Below are 26,811 nucleotides of genomic sequence, written 5' to 3'. Positions count from 1 at the left end.
CAAATATGAAAAATCTTTCATCATTTAAAGTCATTCCAAACCTCAGTTTCCACTATATTCATTTCGCCACCGTGGCAGCCACCATGCCAAAGATCCTCCCCGCCATGACTACAGTTATGCACTGTTTCCCATACATTCATAATTTGTCCGGCCATTGTTGCCAAGTTTGCAACTCTTTCACTAGATTTAGCAACTTTCCGACCTCTTTAGCAGCTTTTGTTCAGAAGACGCATATAACGACAAACCTAGCGTCTTTTTGGATAAACCACTCATTCAGTGGGAAAATTTCGATAGTACTGCCCGCTTGCACGAGGTCTCGCTTTCCTGGGGCAGGAAACGCATCTGTGTGTGAGCGGTAGACGGCAGGGAGAAGCCGAAGACGCTAAACGGAAAGCCTACTACTTGCCAAAAAACACGGTTGCCTGATGACGTCAGACTCGAAACACCAAGGATTTAGTGAGAGAACGGCTAATGATAATGCCCTGGCTTCCACTCTTTAAAGGTGTGCTGAACTGGCCGTTTTTATTATTTTATACTGTTGTCTGAGGTCTACTTATGACTTCGCATGGTTTTTACATTTGAAAACATCAAAATCAATAAGTAATAGGCTATTTTCTACCCGGGTTTTGAGGCTGTCTGGTCAAACGCTCTGTTTTAATGGGCGTGCCGTGCCGCATTGAAGACTTGGAAGTAAATGTCCACTGCTATGATTGGATAGCAGTTTGCGTAGTAAACTTAGTTGGAGGAGCCTTCTGTGAATTTGGTTAGACACCTAACGTTAGGTTACACATTATAAGGACATATCAAGCGATCCCTATTACAAAAGCAATAGTGACGCATAGGACAAAAATGTTTTACTCACATAAGATTGTTGCGCCATTCCTGTCAGATCCAATATTGACTGCACAGCACTGCTTTTTAATTTTAGTCTCTCTGCAAATCCAGCGCCTTGTTCACAAAGGAATCCAAATGAAGCGAACAAATGCTCAATGTTTCATCCACGTGAGCAGGAACATACTTAAAAATAAACTTCAACCACGCATTCCTAATATCAGAATCCGAAGGAAGCGACTGTGTTCTTCCACAACCAGGCGCTGCACAATGTTACATGTTTGTTGCTTGGTTAGGGCTGTCACGATTATTAAATAATCGTCTCATCGCGATTGCTTGACCTCATCGCGATGATTTTGGATCATCGCAATTATCGCACATCTCTATAGAAGACACTAGGGGGAGCTGTAGTGCATCTGCATATTGCATATTTTAGTGTATATATTGTTACTAAAGCATGGTAACACTTGTAAAATGTACCACCACAACACAATCACTTAAAAAAAAAAACTAAAACATATACCATAAAAATAACCTGCAGTACAATTTAATATTATTTAAGCAAATCTCAGTGTGAAAACCAGTCTACCAAAATTTCATTAACACACAAGTAAAATTTTACTGTAGTCTTGCAAGTGAGAAAAAAACAGACTAGAAGCTTTTCTATGACTGATAGTATTTTAATGGTGGCTTCAATTCACACCTCTTCAATTTACTTCATTTACAAGTATTTGGCGGTTGTATTATTGACAGGTAAAAACCTAAACCTTAAATATATGACGACCCAATTTTTTCCGATGTATTTCCAAGAAAAAAACATAGTCTTGTATTCAGAACAATATGGTCATTTCAATCGCTGAATCAAAAATGAATGAGAATTAAATGTCAAAGCTCAAAAACAGACAATTAATCGCCATAATCGTCAAAGCCCTAAAACAGACAATTAATCGCCACAATCGCAATGATTTATTAGGCAATTAATCGTCAATCAAATTTAATAATCGTGACAGCCCTATGCTTGGTTGCTCTAAATAAAAATAACAGTGAAAGAAGTTAGGGCTGTGCAAAAATATCGATACATGTAACTATCGCAATATTTTTCTTTTCGATAGTGTATCGATAGTGATACCTCTACTATCGATATTTTTTTTAAATCATGTCATATACATACGGCCAAAAGTAAGTGGAAGCGAGCATGGCGAAAAATATAAGAACACTTGGAGCTCTCAGAGCTGATGTGTGGGTGTGCTCTGGTATTCAAAATAAGTCATGGAGTAATGAGTTATATAAAATAATGCTGTTTGTAGGCTTCACAAGTCATGACACAAGTCACTTGGCTACAGCAGTGCATTAGACAAAAAGTTTATTAAAAAAAGTAACAATGACATTTATTGTGCTTTCACGGATGTGACACCAGCACATTTACAGCACGGATGAAGCAGAGGTTTAAACTGTCCATGTTCAGTGTTTTAACTGTAATGCACCACAACAGCCAAGTGACTTGCGTGAGCCACCTTATTCCCCTGTGCTACCTAGGGCTGTCACGATTATGAAATTTGATTGACGATTAATTGTCTAATAAATCATTGCGATTATGACGATTAATTGTCTGTTTAGGGCTTTGACGATTATGACGATTAATTGTCTGTTTTTGAGCTTTGACATTTAATTCTCATACATTTTTGATTCAGTGATTGAAACGACCATATTGTTCTGAATACAAGACTATGTTTTTTTCTTGGAAATACATAGGAAAAAATTGGGTCATCATATATTTAAGGTTTAGGCTTTTACCTGTCAATAATACAACCACCAAATACTTGTAAATTGATCACGTGTGAATTGAAGCCACCATTAAAATACTATCAGTCATAGAAAAGCTTCTAGTCTGTTTTTTTAAAAAAATAAAATTTTACTTGTGTGTTAATGAAATTTTGGTAGACTGGTTTTCACACTGAGATTTGCTTAAATATTAAATTGTACTGCATTTGTATATGTTTTTTTTTTTTTTTTAAGTGATTGTGTTGTGGTGGTACATTTTACAAGTACCATGCTTTAGTAACAATATATACACTAAAATATGCAATACGCAGATGCACTACAGCTCCCCCTAGTGTCTTCTATAGAGATGTGCAATAATTGCGATGATCTGAAACCATCGCGATGAGGTCAAACAATCGCGATGAGACGATTATTTAATAATCGTGACAGCCCTAGTGCTACCCACTTGAGGGGTGCAATCCACAGTTTGAGAACCCAAACCTCTGATCTAAAGGTCCATGCATCGCACATCATGGCCACTCTGCAGAGGTAAGGGATGTTTTTACACTTATCCTTACAGAAAACCCCCGGTGGTGCACAGCATGTTGTATTTCTAGCTCTACTTTTCACATATTCTATTTAAAGTAGGGATGCTCATATTGACCATTAACTGATCGTTAAAATTTTGACTGGTTAATACTATCTGTTAAACGATTTAAAAGGTATGTTTATTTTAAGTTTAATAATATTAATAATATAATAATAATGACGTTTTTAAATGACTATTTAATCGTACATGTTTTTAGTTTTCTGTATGGTGAAAGAAAAACATGCTAAGCATCAACTCACGGAGCGTGCAGACGTGTGCGACTAGGTGTAAATGCCCTCCGAAACGTTTTTGAGACAGATTAAAATCCGATCACGCAAGTCACTTGACGAAACAGGACATGTGTAATTCATCTGATTGTTGAGGCCACCTTTGTCAGGGCTTTACTCCTCCAAACGGAGTGCCACTGCCAGCCTTGCTCCAGCTCAAATTCTTTGTTTTAAATGTAGACACGGGACAATCACGCTCACAATGCGCTGTGACATTCTCTGTCTTCCCGGCGTGTCTACGGCTCAGCAAAGATAATAGCGGAGCTACTGCAAGGGAATTTCGGTGCTAGCCATCAATTTATCCTTTACATAAACTTATCTCATGGATGCTTAGCATCGGCTGCCCGTGCGCTTTGGAGAAGGTGTTTTCTGCCACGGGTCTAATTGTCAACAAGCTCCAGACTGTCACCACAACACGTAAACATGTTACTTTATTAAATAAAAACTCCAAGCTTTGGATTGAGGTAGGCCTGCTATTTTTATTTGATGAAAAAACTTTCTGACGGATATAAACTTTGCCAGTTCTTCTGTGTTTTTGTTTTGTCATATTTTGTTAATTAATTCATTTTTTTTCTTGCCTGTTTATTTTATGCTTTGGATTTATATATTATTTTAGTTTTTCTCTATTGTCCAAAACGCCGCAGGTTCGTGAAAATGTGATAATATGTGAATGCAGGTGCGGTTGTTGATGTATTCGTTATGCTGCTGTTTGCATGTTAAAATAAATCTGTGAAAAAAATGTTTGTATATTTAACGTGTCACAGACCCTCGTCAACTGTAGCTGTGTCTCATTTCGAAGTCTGTGTCCTCCGGATGTCGCATGCGAAGGTGTATGCGGCGGACAAACGCGACCTCCAGAGGATGCAGCCTTCGAAATGAGACGCAGCATGTATTTTTTTAATTCCAGTTTATTATTAGAATCTTATCGGTTAACGTTCGGATAACGAGTGTCGGTTCTCGGTTAGGGAAATTAACTGAAATGAGCATCCCTAATTTAAAGTATTGCAATATATCTCAAATGTGTATCGTATCGAAATACATAGCAATATATTGTATCGTGACCCATCTATCGTGATATGTATCGTATCGGGAGGCACTTGCTAATACACAGCCCTAAAAGAAGTCCTCACTTTTGCACATATGACACGGAGCTAGCCGCTCTCGAGAGCCCTTTGCTAAAGTGACAGGGTTGCCAGATCTTCACAGAAAAAATAAGCAAATAAAGACAAGACAAAAACAAACCTTAAAATGCAAATTGTTTATATATTTATAGTTTGTCAATCATCACAAATGCGGGAGTGTGTACTATGTGTGGCTAAAGTCATTCGCGAACCAGTGGGCGGGGCTAGAGAAGTAGTCATTGATATTTTTCTGTGAAGGCGGTGTTCAACCTATGTCATAGATAGGTGCATTTCAGGACCTGGCATTCGCTGGGCCTGGTGTCAATAACAGTTGTAATTTCAGTAACAACGGATTTTTCAGTTCTGACACTTACAGGATGTTCGCTTGAATACAATTCCCTCTTATATAACAAAAGCTCGGGTTAAAATTGAGGTCCTAATTCATTGCCCCTTTAAGGTGTGTGTGGTGATTTTATCAGACGATGTGGCTTGGTTATGAAACAGAACTGACAACAGAAACAGAAAATATGTAAATGACAATGGCTTAATTGGGCAATAAGCTGTCTGTAATGTCCAGAGAGTAAAATCGAAAGGGGTCTGAAGTTGCAACTTTCGCTGCCTTCGTGCTCTCTCAGAAATTCGATAATTCCCACTTAAACCCAGAAATAATTCATGAAACGGTGCTCTTTTCATGTTACTAATGATTTAGTAGCATTAAAACATAACATGTTACTAAATACTTTTAATAAAAGTAAATCCAGACGTTACTTTTGGGTTTCTGGTGGGAAGTATCCCACTTCCTAGGTGTCTTGAATGCAGTATTAAATCTACATCATGACGTCACGACTATGTTAATTAGCATGTGACGTCATCAAGCGCCACAGTTTCACAAAATCCTAGCGGAAACACTGAAACCTGTATGACTTTCTTTCTTCTGCAGAACACAAATAATATTTTGAAGAACATTGGTAAACAAACACATTGGACTCCATTGACTTCCATTGTATGAACACAAAATCACAGACACATTCCTCAAAATATTTTCTGTTGTGTTCCACAGGGAAAAAAAATAATATACAGATTTAGAACAACATGAGAGTGAATAAATGACAACAGTTTCATTTTATTTTGTAGGTGAAAATCAAACACTACTTATTAATCCTTACAAAAAAAAGCTTTTAATGTGTTTAATGTGTTTTTAAGAACTCTTAATGTGTACAGAGTCTATGAAAAGAACATCTTTCTATTGTTTTTTTCTTTAACTAATCCATTGTCCAGGATTAAATACATGACACCAAATGGCCTGTTTGTTTCCTCAGTTTCAAATGTGACAAATGACTTCCTGTTCAATTCTGGTTATAAAAATCTCGCTGCTGAGCCCTGAAACAAAACAACCCAAGTCTAGACGATGGAGACGAATGTCTGGTAAAACTTGGACTAGAGTGTTTTGACTGGTGGAAACAGTAAAAGTTTCCACTGTGGCCCCTACCGAGTGCACTCCTTTCTCCATCCTGACTGACTACATCTGCCTTTCTTCTTCCAACAGCATTAAATGTTCAGACATGTGTTCCTCCAGCACTGTACCCTGCTTTACAGCTACAGGCCAGACACGTTTAAAAACGCTTGGGGGAGAAAGGAATGCAGTAAGCCCAGTTAAAACCCTGTTTAAAGCCCTTTCTGTTAATAACGGAATTGTAATGTTTCAGCGTTTTTGAGCACATATAGAGAATCACTTGGAGTCCAACAGACGGCTGGGCTTTGTATCAGCAAGAGATCTGCTGTATAATGTGCTGACATGTTCACATTCCTCTCGGACGTCGCCTCCACCGGAGGAAAACCCTCTCGGCAAACTCCACTTAACCCCTGAAAGCTTCTCTCTCCTCCAGATGGCCTGTGTCTCGGCTCCTTAGAGCGGAGTTTGTTTTAAGTGTAGCCCGGCATATTCTATATCAAAGCCGCAAGATGAGTGCATATGAACATGGTTAAAACCAAGAGAGACATGGGGTAATAGAGTTCCAGCGACAGGCTGTAAAACACACACTGAACAGCATTCATGAAAGACCCCCTGCCAAAGCCAGATACATACCATGAAAAAGTTCTCAGAGCGACCAAAGACCACGACAGAGGCCCGTTGCGTAACTTGTTTCAAGTACGTTGCACGTGCAACATGATGGTCTCACGGCAACTTGTTTTGGCCAAGATAGAACAGGACACTTACATGGACAAAGGTCACTTGGCAAATCAATAAAAACTATAGTTAAACCATGGTAACCACAAATAAAGTAAAGTATTGCTATAACCATAGTTATAGTAATAATCTATACTAGTAGACTAGAATTCAACCTGGCAAAAAACATCCAGAGGCAAATTGTACTGTTATTCACAGCCATAACTCTGACACATTTTTTTGCAAACAAAAGCCCTATTCGCACGGGATTAGTATTACCTGGGGACCTCTGGTCATTTGTAATAATCGCAGAGATTGTCTGTGATCTTAATCCCGTGCGAATCGGCCATGTCTGTAATTTGTAAAGTAAAAATTCCCTCACAAATTACCTACCATATTTTGACGAACACCAAAGTCCTGTGATAATATTAGTCCAGTGCGAATCGGCATCTCTGTGATTTGGCGCGCTCATATATCATTTTTCAAGGTTTATCCACCGTTTGCTAATAATGTAGGCTGTTTTGATATTAATTTGGTTGCGGATTCATTTCCACACATTGTCAAAACTGTTGTTTTGACCGGGAGTCTTCCGTTTATTTATTTATCTTGGAAACGCTTGTAAAAGCACTTTTCACATAGAGATCCCAGAAAATACACGGAAAATGTGTCCGGGAATTTGTCCCGGGATCGTTAGATTTTGTTCATCCACACTGCCAGTGATTTTCTGGAATCTGTGCGTGCATTCACACACATTCCGTGAAGATCCCGTAAAGACACATGGCGTAATATACTGCAAAGTTATGTAATGTGCATTTTTTTTGTTGTGAAATGAGGGTTGATAACTGTGAACGATACTTGTGTTTTTAGGTGGCTAAATAGCGCAGTTATTATTGCCTTCCTTTATTAATTAGGCCTATTTTATTTAGGCCTAATTAATAATCTCTTTTTTTGGTTATTATTCTGTAGCATGTATTTTTGCCTTTTGCAAATGACAAAGACGTCAATTTTAAAAAAACTTAGGCTATAAAAAAGGCTACAGCCCAACAAGATTATGCTAAATATTAGCTAAACATAAAATGTCATATGAATACATATAAATGCAAATTGTTCAGTATTGTTCAGTGCAAATTTACACAACCTTAATAAAAAAATATAACGGAATCCTGCGAAGTTAAAATGAGCCAGTATTTTTGCAACATAGCCTAATGCAATACAAAAGGCACGGTATAATATTTTTTCAGTAATATTATGTACAACAATGTGAGTTTAAAAATAAGTTTATCGTTTTTTAAAACAAAATTTGAGAAAAGTTTTTGAGCATTTAGATTTTGTAACCATTTCGGAATAAGATCATGCAGATCGAATGAAAAACCCGCTAATAGGACCTAAAGCATATTGCACATAATTCTATTAAAACCACAAATAAACACTAAGGTCGGTATATGATCATGATGTTTATAAATTATATTTATAATGTTTTTGTTGAGAAAAACAAGCACATAAATCTTCGGGTGATAGTTTGGAGTTAGTGTGTTAACAAGCGGGTTTCCATCACTCTGGTTTTATTCGCATTTTGAAGTTTCGCATCAGAAACGAGTGATGGAAACACCAAATTTCGAATTAAAAACCTTTAATTCGCAAAAAAAAGCCTTTACGCTCGCTTGAGGTGGTTTTTCATTTTTCGAAAAAGAGTTACTGCGAATAATGGGAGATGAAAATGCATTTGCCGAATAAATTCCTCCAAAAAGTCACGTAACTTCACTATGAGACGGCGAAACCTGACTAAACAGAGTACTGATCTTGCATTTATTGTGTTTCGTAATAGTCTGCTTGTGCAAGTATTATTATATATGAAAATTATAATATTTAGTGGCTTCTCTTACTATTCTTACTGATATTTAGTGGCAGTTTATTAGGACAGTGACGGCTGACTAGTTGGATGGAAACGGTTCTTATTCGCAAATGTTTTATGCGATATTTCCAATTTTGCACAGAAACACTCGGGCTTCTCCGCAGCACGAGCACGGAAGGTGCACACAGCCGTTTTTAAGGTTGGTAAGCGATCAAGTTTATTGAAGCGCTGTGTATTTTCGTGTTAATATTTTTGATAGAAGTAATTTCAAGTTTAAACAGCGTTTAGAAGCAGACAACTCTATTCTCGCATCTGACCTTATGTTTGGTGATTAGGACTCTTGCATTCATCCATGATTAAGCTAAAGACAAATAGTAGTTTTTTATTTACAAACGAAAAAAAAATAATCGCTTAACTAGGCTATATTTGTTTTCATAGCCAAATTATTTACTATTTATTATAGATGTGTGCCATCACTACATGGCTTTTACGGCATTGTTTCTGCCTTTTGTTCACACAGGGCGCTTTCCGGGACTGATCCCGTTAATGTTATAGGTCCCCTTTCCAGAATAATTTTTCGGATCTATCCGGGATGTTGCGTTCACACAGAAGGCACTCTGGCAATTTTCCGGGATCAGCGGGCTGTGTGAATGGGGATTTAACATTGTCAGCATTTGAGACCCGTGATCGCGCACCGGACAGAAGATCACCGCGATCGCGGGTCTCAAATGCTGACAGGTCATATATCATTAAACACCATACAACAATAGGCTATTCAAACTATATGCAAAGCCTTGCCATCACATCCGGGAAATAAGTCAGTAAATTTGAGTAAAATCACAGGCTTCACTTATCCCGTGCGAATGCGCTACATGATCACAGACAATCTCTGCAACTATTACAAATGACCAGAGGTCCCCAGCTAATACTAATCCCATGCGAATAGGGCTATAGCCTGTAATTTTTTCAAAAGTGATCTTATATCACATCAGCTCCAAGTAAGTGTCGAATAAAAGGAAGATATTAAGTTAAAGGGACAATATCCAGCTAAAGGGACAATATCCAGCTAATCAACCCCTCCATCTGCAACATTCTTTAATCCTTTAATCCAGCAACAGCTCAGAATTGGAAAATGAACTAAAAGAAAAAAGAACTCTGCAGTTCTGTCACAGAAAAAGATGGATAGCTCATGAGAGACAGCTGGGTCAGGGCTACTTTCTATGGTACTTCATTGACCCAACTAATCTCACATAGAATCCATACTGGCAGTTTGGGACGACCCCTAACCCAAGCCAGACCCTAAGGCAAGAGACAGCAAGCTTTTAGATATTATGCTTTCTCTTGTTCGTATATCAGGCAAGCAACTATGAAGGTATTTCAGTAGCAAAACTTGAGAGCATGTAGATTTTAATTTGTGAACTTGTAAAGTAAGTATTTGTACCTGCAAACTAAAATGTACACTCACAGCCCCAATGTGAAAACTTGTAAAATAAAAAACTGAAGTTGAATGTTGAGATTTGCACTCGTGGACAAAACTCACAAATCTGTCTTCTGAATTTGAAGTTGCAGAAAAATAGTCATAATGTGTAAACTGGCATTTACAAAATACATTGGCAGATACAAATGAATAGCACATATTTACACGTTTTCCTAGATTCAGATTTGAATTGCAACCACAAATAGGCATCTACAACCTCTCAAATCTGTCACTGCAGTTTCAAATCTTCCCGCCTTGACTTTTGCTACTACTTTCGCGATAAACCTGTTGCAAAACTAACTTGTGCACTTGAAAGCTCAGAGGCGAGAGAAAGAACGGCATTTGATGACAACACGTGGCTGAGCCACACCGCCCCCTATTGGTGGGAAAAATCACAAATGAATGGAGTTTTTTAAATCACTAATACAGTATTTAATTAAAGATGAAACTCTAAATCAATAAATACATTTTCCTTAACAAAAATACTACTTACGGACACTTTTTTACTACAAATTAAATTTTCTATTTTATTCTCTTTTATATTTACTGCAGTATATCTTAGTTCACATCATGGCCACTCTGCAGAGGTAAGGGATGTTTTTAGGGCTGCAGCTATCGATTCTTTTACTAATCAAGTATTCTACTGATTTTTCCATCGATTAATCGGGTATTCGGATAATAAGTACTTTTTCTTTATTAAAAAGCAATACTAAATATACAAGAGAAAATAAGACAGGTCTCTTAAAATGAGTAAAACAACTAATTTGTTTCCTTTTTAGAACAATTAGTTTTTATTGCTGAAATAGCATACATTAATATCTGTGAAAACTAAACCCATTTAGTACATTCCATTGCCATATTAAATTCAAAATGCAATATAATACAAATATATAAATAAGAAACATGAATAAAAATGGAAATAATAATTTCAAACAATAGCCTATGACTTTTATTTTGGCAGGTTGTCAGAAGACGCTTATTTTTTAGTATGTCTGTTTCTTCACTCAAACAATAACATGTTTGTGAAATAAACTCTCAGCGCAACTCTGGAGGTGAAGTTCATGTCCTCATTCAGCGCAGACGCAGACAAATTCATGAGCATCACGCGTGTAGCACGTTAAACTGTGCAGTTCATTCACTCAGACACGCAGACCAGACAGATGAAATGTGTAAATAACAGGATTCGGTGTCCACTAGTCCGCATCTAGTTTGATGGACTCAATGCAGCCGGAAAACAAGTTTCACTCGTAAAATAGACTAAAACTAAGTAAAATATCAGTTCACCGTTTCAATAAGCTATTAGGGCTGTGACGGTGGCAGTTTTTTACCACTGCGGTGGTAATAGATGGTGCGGTGGTTGAGAAATATATATTATTTATATAAATAATATTTATATTATTATATTTGCGTGTAGCAACCACATGACGAGTGGAAGAGAAATATAGACCTTATTTAAATACTTGAAATTGTTAAATAATTGAAATATGATATCTGAAATAAATGAGGATGAAACATCCGTCAATGTTTAACGCGCAAATCCATCAGTGAAACGGCACACTACAGCATATAAAACATTTAAATAAACATCAGTAAATAATGAAAACTTAAATGATATAAGAAAGCTAAATACTAAATAAAAAAGCTCTTGTTGCAGTAACTTCAGTCAGTGGCGTATTAACCCTTACAGTCCTTAACAATTCCATTTGAAACAAACTGTTTAAACCTACATTGGCTTTCCTATTCAGATTGCCATAAAAACTTTACTTTTTCCGACTCGTTGATGTGAAACTTACTTGTTGACATTGTCCAGATTAAAATGTGTACAGCTGCACTAAATGCGCGTTCAGAAGATGTGCACAGGAGCTCAAATGAATAGATGTCTCTCCGCAACCGCGGCAAAACCTGCGCGCGCTCCGACTAAAAAAGCAAGCGGGTCATAGCCAGTTTTGATTTTACGTATCTGTTCATTTCACAATAAGATCCATTGCAAAACCCGCAGAATAACCTGGGTTTTGCCGTGCAGGCCTGCGCTCAAACGCACCAATGGAAACGTATGCCAATAATTTCTGTTAATTTAAAATCTTTTAAATAAAACCATCCACAACTGAAAGGCTACAACTAGCAATCGTTATCGCAACTCTCATATTTATTACTCCTATATTTGTCAGAGTGACGTGCACTACCGCCGGTGGCAGTTCACCACCGTCATGGCACTTTACCATCGCGGTGGTGCGGTTGTTACGGCAACCGTCACAGCCCTATAAGCTATCAGTTATTTATCAGCATGAGAAATACGTGTGAGCGTGTGAACATACTAAAACGCGTGTGTCGCACGGTGAATGCATTTGCATGAGACTTGAGAGCCCTGTAACATGAATAGAGTTTAGCAGGCTGTGCGTCAGTAATAACGGTCCGTGGGGAAACGCAGTGCTCCGTGTGTACTGTAGTTAAATGGATTAAACGAGGCTTCGAGGCAACAAAAATTGCCTCGATGATTTTTTGTATTCGAATAACTCGAGTTACTCGAGGAATCGTTTCAGCCCTAGATGTTTTTACACTTATCCTTACAGAAACCCCCCGGTGGTGCACAGCAAGTTGTATTTCTAGCTCTACTTTTTACATTTTCTATTTAAAGTAGGGATGTAACGATTCACCATGAGCCGGTTGAAAATCGATTATAATGTGTGACAATTCAAATCGGTTGAAGTGTGAACTGAATCGCAACACATTTTTTGAACGGCAGGGGCCGCCATGTTCACTGCAAACTAAACGTGGACATGCTGATATTTCTTAGAGTACATTCCTCGAGATCATAAAAAATACATTTCATTTAGTGTTTAATTTTGCCGTGTTTGAATGTAAGCAATCTGCCAAGTTGTAAATCCGAAGGTGAACGAATAAAGTTATTAGCTTATAAAAAGGTAATTGACTCTGAATCACGCGAACAAGTCATGACCTGTCCGAATCTTTAACCACAATGTATCTACGTCACTAGAAATAATCCCCGCCTAGGACTGACTGCGAAAACTTAACTCTCTCCTCCCCAAACACTGTACTAGCTCGTTCGTGACGTGTGCATCATGTCTAAGAGAAGCTGTGTTCTATGTAGTGAAACTAAGTCAGTCTTATTTTCACTACCAAAGGAAGTACCTCTGAGGAAAAAATGGTTACTATTTATTTTTCAAACGACACCAAAGGAGTATAAACCGAACGTTTTACTTTGCGCGCGTCATTTTACCGAAGATTGCTTCATCAATCTTGGCGCCTTTACTGCAGGATACATTAAACGTCTTTCCTTAAAAGATGTTGCAATACCAACTTTATTTGGACCTGTAAGCTCCACCGAATCACAACCTGTAAGTGTGACTCTTTATTTTTGTCTTTACTTAAAATTAAATTTGTGTGACGTTATCTCATGTCTGTGTTTAGCTAACGTTACCGTTATTTTTGGGGTTGTTACTGTTTGTTTACCTAATGTTAGCTATAAACTCGTTGCGCTAATGTAAGTGTTCAACCATATTAACTCACAAAGTCTTTATTTCAAGAACTGCGTGGTGTACTATAGTTATAATAACATCTGAAGATACGAACACCGTACACTGTATGCCGTGATAACTAACTGTTACAAGAGAAGTGTCTAAAACAGTCCTTTTTCTTACTGGCATCTGTATAAGGATTAAAGAATGATTCGTCAGACTCGGGCTCGAACTGGTAAGGTAAAATCGACGCCATCTCTCTCTATACACTGTTAATATCCAACCACCTGCAAACCGTAATACAGTAGTAATGATAGGCGGTCCATTTGTGACACATGCTGAACGCGTTTGACCAATCACAGCAGACTACACCATCTGACCAATCACAGCAGACTACACTATCTGACCAATCAGATCAGACTACGCTGGCGGAAAGGTGGAGATTACACAGATGAATCGCGGAACGAATCATTTGAGAGTCAGTCAAGAAGTAAGGTAATAAAAACTGATTATTACGAAATAATAGTATTTTTACATCATGTATGTACGTAAACTTGTTGTCGGACACTCCATAAACCAAAATAAGCCCTTAAAAATATTGAGGAATGTACTCTTTAAATGTTTCTTAAATGCAAAAAAATCCAAGGAAAGCACAGACAGTATTAGTTTGTTTATATTAAAGAGACCTTTTCTATTATTCATTTGTTTTAAAATTGCAGTTTAGTTTTTGTTATTTGAAATAAAACAATTTTACTATACAAAGAAACGTGAAGCATTTAAGAAATAATGCAAGGGAAGTTGTTCATTTCTCATTTGTTTCAACTCATTTTGTAAAAATAAACTGAGTAAATCGTGAATCGCATCACATCGTGAGCTGAGTGAATCGTTACATCCCTAATTTAAATACACAGCCCTAATGTTTTACCCAAAAGCACATTTTCTGCCATTTTTTACTTACAATTATATTTGCCTAAACTTTCCTGCATAAAACAAAAAAGCCAGGATGTTCAGACTTAAGAGTCACTATTTACAGTTCATACACTGAAAGTGTATGGTGACTGAGGCTGTTAGTCACGAAAGTTCAGCCAAACGTCTCATTGTTTGTTCCGAGAAAGAGAGATCATCACACGTTTGGAAGCAAATCATGTGGGAAAGCAAATGATGACTTTTCAAAATGAAACCATCCCTTTAAACTCTCTGTGTAAGTACAGTGTACTAGACCTCTTCCCCTACAACAAAAGAAGTCAATAGTGTAAACTGTGGACAGTGCATAAATAATGCAAAGGCAATTACTTTCAAACAAAGAGATGCACACACCGTTACTACGTCCATTCATTTAAGCGGGAAATTTAAGGTTTTAGTTCAGACTTCAGTGCATGATGCCATGATGACTAGCGCTGTTAACCGTAAGCTATGAATCACTTTGGGAGCAGGATGTCACTAGATGTTCCTCACTGACCCCGTGCTCTAACACATTACTGTTTGACCTTTCATCAGGAGGGTTTCTTGACCTCCAACACACACACACAGCTTTCCTCACGGAGTAGCAGGAATGTAAAAAGCATCTAATGGCTAGATCTGTTTACTTTAACCAAAGAACTCCATCAGGACAGAGAAAGAGCGAGATGTAAACGGTGATTGAGAATCCCACCGCTCTCCCAGGGGGATTCTGGGAAGTGATGTCATAGGTTTCTGTAGACACAGTCTCGGACCAAGAGCTTTTTTATTCCCCCCTCACTGAGCATCCAACCCGATCTCCTCAATCTGCGTATAAATAACAAGAGTTTTGCTTTCCGATTGCATTAATACATACGCCAAGACCCGATTTTGTGTTGCTTTCGGTCGTTTGCCTGGTGTCATAACGAGACGCTGAATGATTTTATAAATACATATTATTCGTACTTAATAGATATTTTAGGTCGCTTTCACGTTTGAAGTTTAGTTCGGAACGAGGCGCGGTTCGCATGAAAAAAAGCTGTCAAGCGAACCCGGGTGCTCACCTGGCTACCGAACCCGAGACTACCTGAAGGAGGCGGCAGGACAATGGTAATCCACTGTTTCCTCAAAATAGTCTGTTTGCAAGCAGCAGAAAGCCGTCTGCATGCAACGCGCTTGCAGTAAACCCAAATGTCATTTACTGACATATTGATCCGTGTTCTGTCATGCGCAGTGCACATTTTTGATGAATTAAGATGAACGCAAACGCACCAGGGTTCAACAGAATCAAGTCGAGTCTGAAACCAAACCAACGCTGCGGGGGGCGCCAGGAACAATCGCACTCAAGTTCGGACCGCAGCAAACGAGCCCAATCTGAAAACGCCCTTAGTCGCATTGTGGATGCGTCTGCCCTCCAGCGAAGCTAATGGGAAATATTGGCATATCATACGGCGTTTGTATTACTAGGGCTGTCACGATTATTAAATAATCGTCTCATCGCGATTGTTTGACCTCATCGCGATGGTTTCAGATCATCGCAATTATTGCACATCTCTATAGAAGACACCAGGGGGAGCTGTAGTGCATCTGCATATTGCATATTTTAGTATATTGTAACTAAAGCATGGTAATACTTGTAAAATGTACCACCACAACACAATCACTTAAAAAAAAAAACTAGATTTTTTTTTTTTAGATTTAGATTTTTAAAATTTTTTAGATTTAGATTTTAGATTTTTAAATCTAAAATCTAAAAAATCTACTTGTAAAATGTACCACCACAACACAATCACTTAAAAAAAAAAACTAAAGCATATACCATACAAATCACCTGCAGTACAATTTAATATTATTTAAGCAAATCTCAGTGTGAAAAACAGTCTACCAAAATTTCAATAACATACAAGTAAAATTTTATTGTAGTCTTGCAAGTTAGAAAAAAACAGACTAGAAGCTTTTCTATGACTGATAGTATTTTAATGGTGGCTTCAATTCCTCCTGATCAATTTACTTCATTTACAAGTATTTGGCAGTTGTATTATTGACATGTAAAAGCCTAAACCTTAAATATATGACGACACAATTTTTTCCGATGTATTTCCAAGAAAAAGAACATAGTCTTTATATTCAGAACAATATGGTGGTTTCAATCGCTGAATAAAAAATGTATGAGAATTAAATGTCAAAGCTCAAAAACAGACAATTAATCGTCATAATCGCGAAAGCCATAAAACAGACAATTAATCGTCAGAATCGCAATGATTTATCAGACAATTAATCGTCAGTCAAATTTCATAATCGTGACAGCCCTATGTATTACATGCAATCGGAAAGCGAAACTCTTATTATTTATACGCAGATTGATGAGACCGGGTTGGAGCATAAGCTTGGCTCTCTTAAGACATCACTTTGTGTTGATTCACTACACGTGTCTTATCATTATTCCTCCAACTCAATCAACATGACAAAAAAAACTTTATACGTCTCAGTTTGAGAATTAAGGATCAGTGGGATCCAGTGTTGTCATATATGGAGATAGAACAATGGCCAGTCTCCTGCGGTTTATAAGAGAGGCAGTTTAAAACACACAGTGAAACTGGAGTCATGTTGTGCGTATGTGGTTGATGCACAGTGTGGTGCATTTCTGGTTAAGAGCAGAACATTGTGATCCACTGAACAACATCTATACCATAACTGACAATATATTAAGAGTTCAAAAATGAGATTACGATGTTAAGTGAATGTCCTCCACACATACTATATGTTACTCAAATAATTTTGCTTCAAAACCCGCTTAACATTCTGCTCGCTCTGAAATATCTGCTATCGCTTAAAGTAAATGTAGGAGCCTGATGAAAAATGCTCATTTAAATGAAAAGTCATCTGACGGATTTAGAGGGTTTTGCATCTGAACTCTTCATATTCTGCATTAAAAAAATGGCCTCTCTCTCTCACCATCCTATAAAAAAACCTCACACACACATTACAATGTGTTATGTTAAATGGAAAATAAATGAACACATGAAGGAACTATCCAAGTATGTTGAATATTACAAGCTTATGTTGAAGGTAGACATATGCCCGGTTAACCGAAAATATATATCACGTAATTTATGCACAACTTGTGAGTGAAGCACGGTAAAATGCTGCTGCATCCGAAAGCCAGAGGGCGCTCTCGTGCAGAAACTCCAAATACGCACTGCAGAAGAAGACCATAACCCACGTAGTAGTAGGAAATGCCTAAGGACATGTTTTTATCACCGATCCTCAAGCCTCCTCAGGTATTTTCATGATAATAAAGTATATTTATAATGATCATGTTTGACGGGTGTTGCTTTTTCAAATGCACGTTATAAGCGACTCAAACTCGCACTGCTTTTAGATCGAGCAGCATTTCCTACTGATCCCAGAGCCATGCTTCACGGACAAGCTACGCATCAATAAAATAAACGATACCTTGCATTATCGCAGCCGGCTCGGTTTCAGCAGGATTTGGTGGTAACCGCGGTTAACCGGGCACATGACTAGTTGAACGCAATACAAGTAGTAACAAACCAAGTAGTTAACTTAAATAAATTAACTCTCAATCAGTTTTGAAAAAACTGAACATGAACGTGGAAACAAAATGAATTAAACATGTTTCAATATTATATAGTAATAAATGTAATATTCAATGTTTTGGAAAGAAATCCATCATTTACACACCATTATGAAACGTATTATTTCAATGAAAACCTGTATTTAAAAAACATCTGTCATCTGAACTCGGTTAGCTAAAATAGGCCTTTTCTGGCCTTACATGGCCATTAAAAATTCTGCCTTTACAGGCCACTGGTACATACACAGTGTGCAAATATACATAATACAATATATAAAATAATAGACATGTGATGTTTATGCAGACGTATGTAATAACAATGCTCCGGAAAAAAGAATTTGCACATATAAACAGCACTTCCACCTCAATTAAGAAAATATACAGATGTTGCATAGACCATGCCACACAAAAAGACATTTCTGGAAAGCATCATTAAATCCAATCCAAAGTGCCACCCAGTGTAACGCGCTCCAGTATCAGTGTTGGGCTTATTACTACTAAACACCAAAGCGCAAAGGCACAATACTGATGGTTTGAACACACAAGCTTTCAGTATCAGCCCACCCTGCTGAAAAAAAAAACAATACAATTTCTTATAGGGTCTATTAATTTCCATTAAAACCATTACAAAGTTACGTAATGTAGTGAGTTAGTGTTTTGGGCATCTCGATTTTATGGTTCTCAATTGGTTCCCATCCACCCGATAACATCCCACAAATAGAACACAACACATTACCAGATGAGACCCAAAGATATGAGAAGTTTCTATTAAAACCTATACAATTCCCATTATATCTGTGATGGTTTCTATTGTTTTTTTCAGCAGGGCAGGTACTTAACCACCATGCAAATCCTTATAAAAGATAACTCACCATGACGTTATGGCAAGTTATCATGCTTTATCATTTATCATCCAACTCACCGCATTGTCATGTTGCTGGCAGAAGTCCATCCTCTCCTGGAAAACATTCAGCATTGCGAAGCTGTTATGGAAGGACTGAGACATGTTCACTGGGGTGTTGGAGTTGCTGGTGCGGTTGGCCAGGTGCAAGCTCTCCATCAGCCCCTCGATGAAGTGGTCTTTGGTGAGGCGAACCCTCTGGTGGGCCCGCACACAGTTATCACAGAGGTACTCCTGGCAGTCCAGGCAGTGCGAGGTAGCGGGGTTACCCTCATCACAAGAGCTGCACTGAGGATCCGAGAGGTGCTGGGGTCTCAGAAGACCACCGTGATGGACCACCGAAGAAGACCGCCCGTTCTTGCCTTGCTCTTCAGCGGAAACCACCACATCCAGCAGGTTGCTGAAGAGGAAGTTGGAGGAGGGCAGGGAGTCTACGCCTGATTCGGATAATGATACTTTTTGGTCACATGTGGGGCATCTGAGCTTCAGAGGGTCACAGGGGTTCCGGTGGCCCTCCAGGCATTGCCGGCAGAAGGCGTGCAGACAGGGCAGGACGTGCAGTCTCCTGGTGGATGAGGTAGATGACGAGCTGGAGGTCTGGGAGGAAGAGGAGGAGGTAGAGGAGTTGGAGGAGATCGGAGCAGAGCAGCCGCACAGCTCCTTGCACAGCGGACATGTTTGCAGGTCGGAGTCTGGGAAAGACGCCATTTGCGCAGCGGACCAGAGGATAACTTTAGACATAAAGATGCGTTAAGACACACGACGGCTTGCGAAAAGATTTCCCTGATAAATTTAGCAAAGGTGATGCAGATTGAACAGGCTGTTACGTTACTGTTTACTACATTCCGCTATTAAGATATACATTTACCACTTGCAATTTGGTGCCGCTGTTTTTATTGTCGATATTAACTTGAATGCAGCTGCATTAGCGAAGCTCAATTAAAATAATCTTCCTGATCTACAATAACGCTCGGACTCGTATAATAAACTCTATGCTCTAACTTCTCTAGTGCACTTTAAGCATTTGGAAACAAAGTGTCATTTCGAGGCCTTATAATCCCTCGGTGTGGGCCATTAACATTGTTGCGAAACATGAAATCCGCTGCAAGGTCCCTGCTCCGATCCTCCCCCACCGCCGCATGACGAGAGGGGCAAACGCGCACGATACACTGTCACTTTTTATCTTCCCAAACGCAAAAATGTCCGTTTTCCATGAACGCGCGTCATTCGACCATCTGCGCGCTTTTATTCTCGATATGCAGCTTATGCTCTCGTGCAGGACGCAATTAAATTATTCAAAGTATGTCCCATGTAGACCTTTAGCACGCCTTCAAGCTCTCGTTACGGTTATGTATCTCATGCAAAAAAAGCCCATTTTAACTTCCCTCAGTCCAGTTACGGTACAGTTTGGCGAAGAGTAAATGGCAACCGTCCGACCTTACGACGATTCCACTTAATGCAACGAAGCAGGGTTGCGGTTTTCCCAAGCTTTCAGCTGCACATCCGACGGGAAAGACACGCACAGCCCATGTTCGTCTCGTAGCAAAACAAACGCGCCTCTTTAATCCGCGTTCATTTTCAATAGTGAATAACGCTCGCGCGAACAATTCAACAGCGCGTGATCGTCAACCGAATGCGTACGTACTGGAAGGCTCGTGCACACTTCCGCCAGAGATCACTGGGGAGGGGCGGGGACGAGAGGGGCGGGAAAGGGAATCGACCAATAATATTCTGCGAGGGGGGGATATTTTACTGGGAACGTGTTTTTGGGGCATTGTTTACAATAAATAAATATTTTGTTTTTGTTGTTTATTTTGTTGTTTATTTGTTGTTTATTGTTTAATTCAATTTTTTTCAAAAGCTGGTTGTCCCAATCAATTGACAAATAGCTATTAATATGAAGTAAATGTATTTCTTTCTTCTCAAGCAGTTCTTACAGAACAGTGATTTGTAAATCCTATGACTGCTTTTCTTTTTTCTTAGGAAGTCGTTTTTTGTGATGGGGTGTGCTAAGAGTGTAATTTTATACATTTGTGTGGGTGACCCTCAAAGCAGAAAATATGTGCTACTTGCTAGGTCAGTTTTTTCACCTACAGTATTATTTTTTTTAATAATGCCATTCATAATCATAATTCTAAATGATGTTCAGAAGAATGTGAGTTAAAAGGAACATGTTTCTTGTTTGGTTTGATGAAAAGATGTTTATTTATAGGAGTCACAGGACTGTGGCAGTACATTGGACAAAAGAAGTTGATAAACCGTCTCCTTGAACATGAAGACCCCCTGTGTGTTCCCTCACTTCAGTCATTACTTAAATCTCTCACAGCCATCATCTCTCAACAGTACACGTTCATTCCCCCCACACACCTGAAACTATGAAATCAATTTCAGCCCTTTGTAATTGATGCTACCCCTCCTGAGGCCCCCTTGTGTAATAGATAGCTACCACATGTAGAACTGGCTTTTGTGCGCATTTATGGGCACTTAGGACAGGGTGCTGGGGTGGCTCTTGTGACAAGGGAGGAAGCTTCTCGGTGGGGCTTAGGCTCCAGATGCAGGCTGCCCAATAAAGCAGTGGGATGCCAGGCTGAAAGACAGAGCTTTGGGAGGGACCCTTTGACCCCATTATTGTAGGCTGGGATTAGGGGTTGTGCAGGCTGCCCACACTCCGGCCATCCGAAGGACATTCCATTGATCTGCATGAGGAAAAATCTGGAACGGGGGTTGGGTGAGGGCAGAGGCTCAGCAAAACTAAGCAAAGCAAGGAAGGGTCATGTCACATGGTGGAAATGACCACAGGCCATGTGGACAAGGGTTATGACTGTGTGCATGTGTGCGTGCACGTAATCAGGACTGTTTTTTTCTCATTCCCAGGAAATAGCTCGTCTTTCAAACTGTCACTTTTAATCAACATCTGCAATTATAAGATAGTTTTATAAAAGTCCAATTCCTGTCCATTTAGTTTTAAAAATGTTTGTAAGGATTGGAGATGGCAACTCTCATTCAGAAGTTGCAGTGTGCAATTATGAATGTACACAAATACAACAACATCAAAACTAAATATATATATAAGTGTGATGCAGCCAAGGGACGGCTTTTGTGCATTTGTGATTGCCTTTAATATGTGCGTCTACGCCTCAACAATGCATCTGATAGATGCATTATCAGCGGAGTTTTCTGCAGACTTGTCTTAATCATGGGATTACATTTATATCCACTTACTGAACAAAGACTCCTGTCTTGTTGATCACCATTGCCTTGACTAATTGATAATTAGCCAAATTTTTTGTGCGAACAGCTTTCATTGTTATTAATACGCTCAACTCAGTACTCAGAGGAAGAGGTTATTTGATTATTTGAAAGGATATTCTAGTTTATTTCTAGATAACTGAATTCAGGCAGATTTCAGTAAAAAGCTGTTTGAATAATGAACTGCTTGAATATGAACAAAAGCACCAGTAATTGTTAAAGTTGTTGACCGGGTCAACCAGGGGCGCAACTGCACATTTTCTGAGGGGTATGCGAGATCAGTATTGGCGCCCCCCATCGGCCACCCCAATGTAGAAAACACACAAAAAATACAAAATCCGCAGACGAGCTGTATATTACCTTTGGAGTCATTCTAGTTATATTTTACATCATGTGAAGGTGACAATCAGATTTGCATCTATAACAGAAGCATGAAGGTTTCCTTTTAAATAAACACTTTTTCAACTGCTTCACAGTGTAACAACAGATACACAATTCTGAAAAGATAATAACAATCTGAAAAATAATGAAACAAAGGAGCAAAAAGTAGTAAAAGTACATAAAGTTTATGTTCAGGCATACACAATAAATTAGGGCAGAAACTAACGATTATTTTGATCATCGAATAATCGGACGATTGTTTTTTTTTATTAATCAGATAACAGGCTAAACAATTTTTAATTTGATCTTTTGCTTATAATAACTAAATAAAACCCCAAATAAGGCTATTTATTGTATTCTTGGAAAAGTGAGTTTCACTATGTCTAGAATTTTGACATTTAAAACCTTTAACAAAAAAGCTTGTCAAGTTTTAAACAATAAAACTTCTTTAAATATCCCAAATAAAAGTAACAATCGATAGCCCATTAGAGATGTGCTGATGAGGAAATAAACTTATTTTGATCTTCAAAGTTATACATTTAGATTATTCCCTTTCCTTCAACAAAAAGTATTATTAACATTATTTTTTATTATCAGAATAAGACGAATAAGACGTATGACATGATATATACTCGTGTTTTATAACACAAATAAAGAAAAGGTCAAAAGGGCTCCACTTAGGCCTACTTTAAAACGAAGGCAGTTTGTGGTTCATTAATATTTAATAAAAACACAACAATGAAATGGCCTATGTTAAACATACTTTTGCTGAAACTTTATAATTTAACGTTTATTGAAAAACGAAATAAGACGGATAACAGACATTATAACGCAAAATAAATAAAAAAATCTTTGGATTCTCCCCTTGCTTTTAAATATTTTTTGTTTGTGGTTCACATTTTACGAAAACACATGATTAAAGTAAAGACAAACTCACTTACATTGAAGGCATAAATTATTTTTTTTAACAAACGTTCTTTTGCGCTCTTGTCTCTGTCATCCTGTCAATCATTGCGCTGTTTCAGTGTCCACACGCAATATCTCCGGCGCTCTGTGCTGCGCGCTGTTTGCAGAAGATCCATCTGCTCGCGTTATATGAAGAACACGGACCTGACATTCAAACTGCACAGCTCCCGTCATGGTGAAAATGCATCCGACGTTTAATGAAGAACCCGATACCTTATGTGCGTGAGAGAGGGAGACTTAACAGCTTTAACAACCGTCTCAAACTCTCCCGAATGTAATTATAAAGCTCCTTCACAATCATAGATTTATTTCATAAGCGACAAAGATGTATGAGTTGAACTGATATTGTATTATGGTATGAACTACCTCTCAGGCAACGTTAAATAACTTGAAGATTTACAGAGATGAAATGATAATCGATATTTATCCACTTGGACATTGTTTTTACTTGTCAATTTACTTGTTTTCATGTTCTGTTCTGCGCTTTGGGAAGTTTCTTTGCTTGATCCATTTGGTCATTTGACTGTCAAAGAGTGATTGGTTGACATAATAACTTCATTAAATAAAATATATATTTATTGAACTCGTTTAAAATGCTAGACAAAAAAACGTTTTAGATAATGAATTTTTGGTCATATTTTTTATTATTTATTTAACGTTTTATAAAAAAAATATAATAATATTTTGGCACAATGGCGCCCCCCCCTTGTGAGGCGCCCCTATGCACTACATATACTGCATACCCCATTTTTGCGCCACTGGGGTCAACCAAATTTGCTGCAGCAGCCTAGTCTTTCGTTGAAGAATGAGATTTGGCTGATCTCTTTGTAAATCTTTGATTCTAATGAGAATGTTTCTCGAACGAAACTAATGAAGGAAATGAAGAATGCCTGTGAGAGTTGTGACTGATCGTTTCATTATCTTCACAAATCATTTGTAGCCCTATGTGTTTGTATATGAATAAAAGTTTGGAGCGATTACATTCATATAAAACAGATTATGGAGTTTTTAAAATAAACTTTTTAATGAAGAATTCTAACATTTTCCAACAGTACATTCTTGATTCTGTAAAGTTATTTTCTAAAAATGCCAATTTGTAGGAATTATCAATATAAAAATACAACAATAGTGTGGTTACACTTCTGTTATTTATTATTTCTTTTTTCTGATTAACATATATAACAACAAACGTTATTTATACACTGTAAAAATCCTGTAAAAACAGGACATTTTCTGGCAGTTTTTTTCACGTAAAATTATGGTTTTCGTGTAAATTTTTCTTTCTTTTCTGTAATTTGATGGGTTACTGTATTTAAAAAAATCTGTATATTAAATTTTTTTACAGTAGCCTATACTGTATACGTGTAGTCCTGATCCATTGGTCAATATAAAATATAACCTATTATCTTGAATGGATTCATGAAATGGATCTAATTGTTAATGCTCTGTCAGGGTTCAGGTTTAGAAGAGTATTATAATTTTCTGCTTTATAGAAAAACCTTGTTATTTAAATTACATAGGCCAAATGCAACTGTGTTTCTCTAAAAACGCCATATAATTGCTGTAGCTTCGATTAATTTATTTATTTACATACCGTATGATATATAATTGATTATTAAGTGTGTAAAACTTCTGGCAGAGTTTTGTTGTATAATGACTAATATGAAAAGAAGACCAGACAGGCCTCTACCCAGAGTGAAACAAAAAACGCTGCTTGGTCTGTGACCCATTGCTAATGCGCTATGTCTTGTGCCTTTGAATCTGTCTAAAAGCAGACAGTGCAAGCGGTCGGGCCATGAACAAACACACAGGTAATGTCTGAAAGAGACGAGTCACGTGTCATTTAGTTCAGCGCTAATGCTCAGCAATGTGGGGGGCCTGCAAGTTCACCTTATAGGAACAGTATATGGCTTCTTACTTAATATATGAATATAATAAGTAAAAAAAAAACTATTTTTGTACACACACATACGCACATGCACATGCAATGACCGCTGGCTGTGTATTTAGGTGCTTAAAGTCACCATGAAATCAAACAGGAAAGTGTTTAACGTAGTGTTGCAATGATTATTATAAATGATTTATCCGTGCGCACCATTATTTTTTTATTCATTTGCATTTGTAATATTTAATTAAAAACATTAAGGTCCTCTCCCCCTCTCAACAACAACTCTTCACCGTCAGCAACAAAAAAGAGGTTGGACTATCCTGACTGTCCAATGGCCAGGCATTTTTAGCCCTCCCCTCCAGGTCCGCCTTACAACAAACCAATCAAAAAGGGATAGGCAAACTAAAGCCCCGCCCTACATTTTTTCAAATCTCAGAAGCCGTTTCACTCGGATAAATGTCATGATGCGACGCGGAAAAGAAGTTAATCGCAACTACTGTTTCATGGTGACTTTAAGACTTTTCCTATCATTGTTAGCATGGCCCTGTCCCAGATGGCGCACTTGCGGTCTCGTGGACTTAAATTGCGCGTTCTCGCCAAGTCTACGAGTCTGTAGGAGGTCCCATTTGTCTTTTTAGCGCTCAGAAGTCTGCTCGCGAGCGCCTCCTTCCGCATTGAGTGAGACTCCACTGAAGTTCCCTACCCAGGAATCCTTGCGAACGCCCAATCACAGAACGGATGGGAGGAGTGTCGTGGATGTCAGACATATACGTAAACATGACGGATGCATTTTTAAATATGTTTTGATAAAATTCTAAATTAATTTATTAATTAGTTACTTATTCATATTATTGCTTACTTATTTTCTATTAAGCCAGCTATTCAAGAATAAAAACTTTTAATGCAGTGCATTTTCTTACTTAAGGTAATAAGACATGTTTTGTTGTAGATTTATATCTAGTTGTCTCTGGGCTCTGTAAAGCTGAACAACACAGCTTCTGTATTATAGAGAAATATTAAATAACAACATATGCAAATTAAGAACACATTATGCACATTAAGTATAGTGTAAACAAATATATAAATATAAATTCATGACGTCATTTCAATGAATGCATTACAAACATAATTATCTATTGCATAATGCTCGGGTGGCATATCAACATATGAAATACAAACATATGAAATACAGAACAATAAAAACCGGCAGCTCCAGTCCAAAATAACAACAGTGGGACAACAAGTGGTCGACTTCACGCGGCGCTGCGCAGACTGATCAGCGAATGACAACAAAGTACCGCGAGAGTGATTAGAAAGCACCGCTTGCTTTT

General features: G+C 38.0%; 1 protein-coding gene across 1 annotated transcript in view; it reads right to left on the bottom strand.

Annotated features, from left to right (window-relative positions):
• Positions 1–20,659, bottom strand: part of trim71 (tripartite motif containing 71, E3 ubiquitin protein ligase) — a 44,226-nt gene extending 23,567 nt beyond the window's left edge. The window contains exon 1 of the mRNA XM_057339973.1: positions 19,018–20,659. Coding sequence (XP_057195956.1) covers positions 19,018–19,737 — 720 coding nt within the window. The 5' untranslated portion in view covers positions 19,738–20,659. The remainder of the gene's footprint in view (positions 1–19,017) is intronic.
• Between the last annotated feature and the right edge of the window lie 6,152 nt (positions 20,660–26,811).

Source organism: Triplophysa rosa, linkage group LG8 (assembly GCF_024868665.1).
Source record: "Triplophysa rosa linkage group LG8, Trosa_1v2, whole genome shotgun sequence".
Lineage (NCBI taxonomy): Eukaryota > Metazoa > Chordata > Actinopteri > Cypriniformes > Nemacheilidae > Triplophysa > Triplophysa rosa.
This window is presented reverse-complemented; position numbering and strand designations above follow the sequence as displayed.